The 6,880-nt window shown below is 41.0% G+C and overlaps 1 protein-coding gene across 3 annotated transcripts in view; it reads left to right on the top strand.

Annotated features, from left to right (window-relative positions):
- Positions 1-6,880, top strand: part of LOC130172703 (intermembrane lipid transfer protein VPS13B-like) — a 322,841-nt gene that overhangs the window by 310,572 nt on the left and 5,389 nt on the right. For all 3 annotated transcript variants that reach the window (XM_056381575.1, XM_056381576.1, XM_056381574.1), the window contains exons 58-63: positions 116-234; positions 1,858-2,308; positions 3,072-3,236; positions 3,496-3,724; positions 5,565-5,741; positions 6,256-6,426. In XM_056381575.1, the coding sequence (XP_056237550.1) occupies positions 116-234; positions 1,858-2,308; positions 3,072-3,236; positions 3,496-3,724; positions 5,565-5,741; positions 6,256-6,426 (1,312 nt within the window). The remainder of the gene's footprint in view (positions 1-115; positions 235-1,857; positions 2,309-3,071; positions 3,237-3,495; positions 3,725-5,564; positions 5,742-6,255; positions 6,427-6,880) is intronic.

Here is a 6,880-nt window from a genome sequence, read left to right on the forward strand (position 1 = left end):
TTAAGTTGCCTCCTGAAAGTTTATTCAAGGTGAAACAAGTAGCACTCTCTGTCCGTGACTGTATGAAAGTGTCTCAAACCATCTCACTGCAAATTTTCATTCTGCTCTTCTCCAGGTGGTGTTCCTGCCAGGCTTTGGGTGTCTCTACGTAGGTGTGGTGTATGAGAGAGGTACCCTGGTTTTGTCTCTGGCACCAGAGGGCAGTGTGGACCCTGTAATCAACCAGCACAGCAGGTATGTGTGCACAGGCAGTGGTTGTATTGTTGTTTTATGTTCCCTACATATTTGAACCATAATAAATCATTTGTGTACGTTGTTCTTCACAACCTCAAGATATCTACCAGTGTGCCTTTTACCATCCTCACTTCAAATTCCTTTATGATCATTGTTAACAGTAAGGTTTTCATGCAGCAGCTGTTACTAGACTCCAAACATGAGGAAACAGGCATCAATTTCACCACAGGAGGGCACTAAAACTTTCTTGTGGAGTCTTGAGTGAAATTATTTGCACAGTAGAACATGGTATTATGAACTGCGACCTAAGACGATGCAAAGAGACAAAACACAAGCAAACTTAGATTACATCTTCCCCAATCTGACAAGTGAGAAAAACAAAAGGAAATACAGAAATGAGCTGTAAATACAGAAAACGCAACCAAAAGATAGGAAGATGTCGTGGACAACATCTGCCACCCTCTGCACACCCTCAGCCAGAGCAGCATGTTCAGCCAGACACTCAGAATGACTGAGTGCTCCACTGAACACCACAGGAAGTCATTCCTTCCTGTGGTGTTCCTCCCCTTTCTGCACATCTCCATCAGTTCTCTGCTCCTAAACTAGTATTAATCCACTGTTAGTCCACATTACACTTTTCATCAGTTTACTTGCACATTATGGTTGCGGTTACTGTGATTATACCTGGCACACATTAGTTTTTCTTTTTTGCACATTTGCATATTATTCTATTCAGTGTCTGTCTATCTATTATTATCACTATTTCATAGTAGTTTTATAGTAGTTTGCACTTATTTACAATCGATTGTAACAAAACTATTTCCCTGTGGGGATCATTAAAGTTTTTTTCTGATTCTGAAATACAGAAAACGCATAATGCTGAAGGGTTAACAGTAAATATCTGGAATAATATCTCAATCATTTGATCAACATGTTGAAAAAGAAAAAAAACAAACTTACATTTTAGCTCATTTTTCAACACAATCAATAGACAGTCACCCTTGAGTAACTGCTTCAGTCACCATAGAAACAACAAACTGATCCAGATACCAGCTCTGTTCATCACTTTTTAATTTTCTGTTGTTATCTGTTCTATTGGCCTGTTTTCTGTATTTATACACCATGTATGTATTTGACTGTTTTCTGTGTTCGGTTGTGTGTTTTCACTTTGCAGCATTTTTTCTAAATGCTGCACATGTGTTGTCAAATTGCAGATGTTTTCTTAAATTGTGTGCTCTGTCTATTTGCATGTGTTGTGTTAAGCGGCAGTGTGTTCAGTTCTCAGGGCCACTGTATTACAGCTTTATTCCATTACCTCAACACATAGCTGCTTTGTCATTTTGGCAAAACAGGAAATTAATATAATCACATATGAGGTAAATGTAAACAAATGACATCAGTGATCTTTGATAATGTGCTTTGGTGGAAGGAAATTCATTAAACATCGTTAGTACAAGATGAATGATTTGGCCTATCAATAAACAGACCCATCATACACATGCATAGTTGAACCTTTAGTTATGTTTTTTTGCTTTTAGTCAGCAAAAGGGACAATGAAACTTATAACAGCCTGTTGGTACTACTACTGTACTTTCACATGAATAATTTCTATTTTGTTTTCAGGTCTTCCAAGCTGTCCTTCAGAGTCCTCCTGAGTGAGACCAGTGTGGCGTTGAGTGATGACATCACTAGTCCCTCCGGTTCTGTGGAGCTGCTAAGACTCACATTGACCAAGCTGCTCCTCAGCCTGGCTCCGGCACCCCCCTCCCTTCCCCTGGAGCTGGCAGTTGACCCTGCCATGGACACAGCACCCGTTTCAGCGCTGATGCTTGATACCTCTCTGATTGAGGTCTACTGCTCCAGTCTGCAAGTAGACAACCAGCTGTATAACCGAGCCAGCTTCCACTTCCCCGTGCTGCTGTGCCAGGATCAGAGAGGGGGAACTGATCCCGGGGGTCCATGGAGCAGTGATGCCAACCCCACACAGTCCGCTGAAGCCCTGCAGGAGTTCAAATCCTCTTGTTTTCTGCAGCTGAGGATGATGCTGGCTGGAGACAAATGCACCATGGAGGAGGTTGGATTCATTCCTCCGTCTTTTTTTATTTCCATTTCTTTTGTTGCAGTAGACTCTCCTGCTGTCACTCTGACAACCTGAACATTGCCGTGAATTATTTATTTTTCTTGCTTTCAGTATTTTATGAGCACAGTTCTGCTACTAAAAGCACTTTTACTTCTGTAACTCCAGTAATCACATAGTGTACCCAAGCAACCATGCAGTGCTCTTTAGCATCACCTCAGCACCCAGAAAGTCTATAACACACATAGCTACAGAGCAAAAACCTTACAAATCTCTTAGCAACATGCCACCATAAAGTTTTACATAACAAGCTCAACACAGTGTAATAATTCAGCAGTAAATTGTCTTACAACTGCATTTTTGCTAGTTTCAAAAACACTAAATTCTTTTGACACTGAAATTCACAGTTTTTCAGAGACGTGGTATCAGTGTGTCTAAGTCAATTACATTCAATATACTGGATAACTCAGCACATAGGAATTGCTTCATTGACACAAAACCAACATAAAAAGTGAAAGAAGAAACTCAAAACAAGAATGCTCTTCCTGTTTTAACAAACGGTAATCTATACAAGATGTAGATAAATTAATGTCATTATATGCAAAAGATAAGAAGGAATACAAAAAAATAATAATTTCTACAAACTTGGAAACTGTTTACAGAAATCAGTCCTTTACTTGATCGTCCAAGTCAGTTTATTCTCTTCATAACAATCATGAATTTTCAGTTCTCATTACAGCTTTGTGTGCATCCTCTTTAGGTCACCTTCCAGCTGCAGCCTGCCAGAGTCTATCTTGAAGACACCTTCGTTTACTACATTAAGACCCTGTTCTACACCTACATCCCCGACAGAGCTATTGCCTCAGCTATAGCACAGACCCAGAGGAGCAGAGAGCCTGGATCAGCCCCCGTCCTCCCTGAACAGGTGCACTCTTCATAACGTGTTGTCTTTATGTAGGAATTGATGAGTCACTTTATTTAGTTACTGCATTCTCATTATATTGTAATCACAGTGCTATGTTCAGCTTGGGACAGACCTACAGGTAACAGTATCACTGCTGTGTTTTACACACTTACCTTTATGTCATCATCGTCACATCATGTAATGATGAAATAATACCATGAAGGACAGGGATAAATGATGATCTGAAAAATGTTAATATTGTGATATTAATGTCATCCAGGTGCTCCAGTCAATGCAGGCGTTGGTCAACCCTGTGCGGCTGCAGAAGCTGACCATCCAGCCAGTCAACCTGCTGGTCAGCATCCATGCTTCCCTGAAGCTGTACATCGCCTCAGACCACACTCCTCTCTCCTTCTCTCTGTTCGAGAGAGGGCCACTCTGCACCACAGCCAGACAGCTGGTCCACGCTCTGGCCATGCACTATGCTGCCGGAGCCCTCTTCAGAGCAGGTCGGTCATGGACAGAGAGAGAATGTACCATATTCACTATATTAGCCTACACAGCAAATGATTCTATATGCCAAGCTGTGTTTCCTCCGATCATGTTGTTTACACATTATTTACAGAATAACAGGATTTGTGCTTGAGTGAGAAATTCCATAATTTATTATCACTAAGTCAGAGTTGAACTTTTGAAATGGTTGCTCCCATGAGCTCCAGGCGCTCCCGTTGCTTTGTGGCAAAAATGCAATAAAACTAAAACAAAAACCTGAATGACTGGAAGCCCCCAAAAAAGATTTAGATTCTCTCATTGCTATAATTCACTGTTTCATCGTAAGGTCTGACTCATGCTTCACACTGTGCGTGTAGGCAGGATGTTATGGTTAATCTGCAAACGGCCACCAGGTCTAAGCCTGACTTATCGGGCCCTATAAAGGCACCATACCTCTCTCCTGCATTGTCCTCCTGTGTAGTCAAAAGCTCCACACATGGTCTGATTTAACCCAGACATTTCCACATCAGAAATCACCGTTCTGGCCGGATGCTTCCTTCCCGCTGTCTCTCGTTAGAGCCCTCATTTCTGCTCGTATTTCAACACATCACCTCACCACGTTCTCCTCTTCCTGAGTCATCATGGAGAGAGACTCCTGGAAGCATTGCATTCTGGGACTGATTAGCTCTAGGATGTATGGTACTACAACCACACATACACCCACAGGCGTAAATCCATGGTCTGCACATGCAAAGACTTATAAACATATGGATATTACTCTGTCTACGCATACACTCCAGTGTGTGCATGTGTATGTGTGTATTTAAAAGCATGACTCAGCCCTGTAAACATCAGCTCCTGTCAGGACTTTATGCTTTACCCAAACCACAACTGGGAGACCATGTAAAACAGAAACGACCGCTTGGCCCCACTGGAGTTGGTTACCTACCATTAGAGTCCATCACTCAAGAGCAAATTGACAGGGAATAAGAGCAGAGCGTTGAGAAATGGCTATTTGATTTTTGTGATGCAATTGTCAGCGCATAAATATCAATGAGCCGTGCCACCTGAAGGAGACTCTACGGCTGAATGAGAGAAGTGAGATAGTATGAGACTGTAAATCTCGCTGTGGCACATGTGTGATTACATGCAGGAGTGTGTATGTCTGTGTGCAGAAGTGTATATGTGTATCTGTGCACGTGTTTGTGAACCTTTTTGTTCGGATTAACACAGTGTTAAACATGTAATCATTATGTAAAACATTTTATTGTGGAGCTGCGGTTATTCTGTGAGTTGTTTTGATTGGGAGAGCCTTCACTCCAAACTGTTTCTGGCTCATAGAAGATAATGAAAGGGAGTTTACTCAAATGGCTGGTATGTTTAATGTTGCTCCTAAGAGCAGGCATTCCAGATGTCTTCCTTTTTATTTCTGTTAAATGCAAAACTAACTTCAGATGTGTAAAAATGATTGTGGGATTATACAGTATGTTGAGTACATGGTGTTTTACATGGCTACCTCCAAGAACAACACAGTTAAAGTTGAAGTTCCTCCAGAAAACAGAACGAAGGCTGTTTAACAGCTAAAACATCTTATAGCATTGAGCAAATGGAGATCCACTACACTCTAGAATAGTTATTCCCTTTTCTTAGTGGCTTGTCAGCATGAACGAGAAGAAATATTCATGACACTATCGATAAATGAATATAAAAGAAATCTCACAGCATTATATTGATCACATCAGTTTTCCTATATGTTTCAATATATATGGACATATTGTGAAAATATTTGGCTGCAGTACTGTAGTATTATTATACACAAATGTAACCGTCTGACCTCCTGTTGTTCCTCTGTCTCAGGTTGGGTGGTGGGGTCTTTGGAGATCCTCGGCAGTCCGGCCAGCCTTGTGCGGAGCATTGGTAACGGCGTTTCCGACTTCTTCCGCCTGCCATATGAGGGTCTGACCCGAGGACCTGGAGCCTTTGTCAGTGGGGTGTCCAGAGGAACCACCTCCTTCGTCAAACACATCTCAAAGGGTAACAACAACGTTCACAATCTTCGTTTGGTTCATTTATTTATTGGATTTATGTACTAAAACATTCATTTACAGTTTTCCTTTAAATTGTCTCCCAGATTCAAACGGTACATGCATTATGTGATACGCAGTTTCCATTTAGATCGTCATCACGCAGTGATGGCACGTTAGTTAGCACAAACACTGAGTCATGTAATGAAGTTAATCAAATTAAAGAAAGTAAATGTCCGGAGCAGGAGTAGGGAAGATGCTCTAGTTCATGTCCAACAGCTCAAGAATCACAGGACTTACCTCAAAGTATCCTTGAGCAACCACTTAATCTCCAAATAAATACATTTGGAAAACCATGTACTTACACAGCTTCCCTTTTTTAATCTCTGATCGTTTGAGTATTGTGAGGTACTCTAATGACATTCACCCACCACTTACTGGCAGTGTTCACAATGTCACTGTAAACTGACATTTACAACTGACACTGTAAACATTTAATTTGAACATGGCTTATCTGTGTTCAGGTACCCTGACGTCCATCACCAACTTAGCAACAAGTCTGGCCAGGAACATGGACCGCCTGTCTCTGGATGAGGAGCACTACACCAGGCAGGAGGAGTGGAGGCGACAGCTCCCAGAGAACCTCGGCGACGGACTGAGACAAGGGCTGTCACGACTCGGCATCAGCTTGTTAGGTATTCTCATATAGAGGCCTCTCATGATAGCATCATTTGCATTCATGATGGATAATCAGTAATACTTTACTCTAAAAAAAAAAGAATATTTTCACACTTTTGTGGCAACCCCTCTAAATGTCAAAATTTAGTTGAACAATCCCAAATGTTTTCCTGGTCCTGCAACTCAATTTTTTACCTCGCACTATTAGTATCTTATTAGTAACTACACTGTCTCACACAGAATAAGTCGTTTGATGAGAAATGGCACAAATGTCAGAAACAGTGGACAACAATAGAACTTTGTTCTCACAAAGTAGTTTCCCAGGGTTTTGGAAAATTATAATGGATGCAATCACAATGTTGGCTTTAAACAAAAAGAATCATTACAAGCAATAAATGAATTCCAAGAAAGACTTATGGATAAATTGAGCAATAAATGCACTGATATTTTTGTTTAGTCATGTTAGTTTTT

The sequence above is a fragment of the Seriola aureovittata genome, chromosome 7 (assembly GCF_021018895.1).
Source record: "Seriola aureovittata isolate HTS-2021-v1 ecotype China chromosome 7, ASM2101889v1, whole genome shotgun sequence".
Taxonomy (NCBI): domain Eukaryota; kingdom Metazoa; phylum Chordata; class Actinopteri; order Carangiformes; family Carangidae; genus Seriola; species Seriola aureovittata.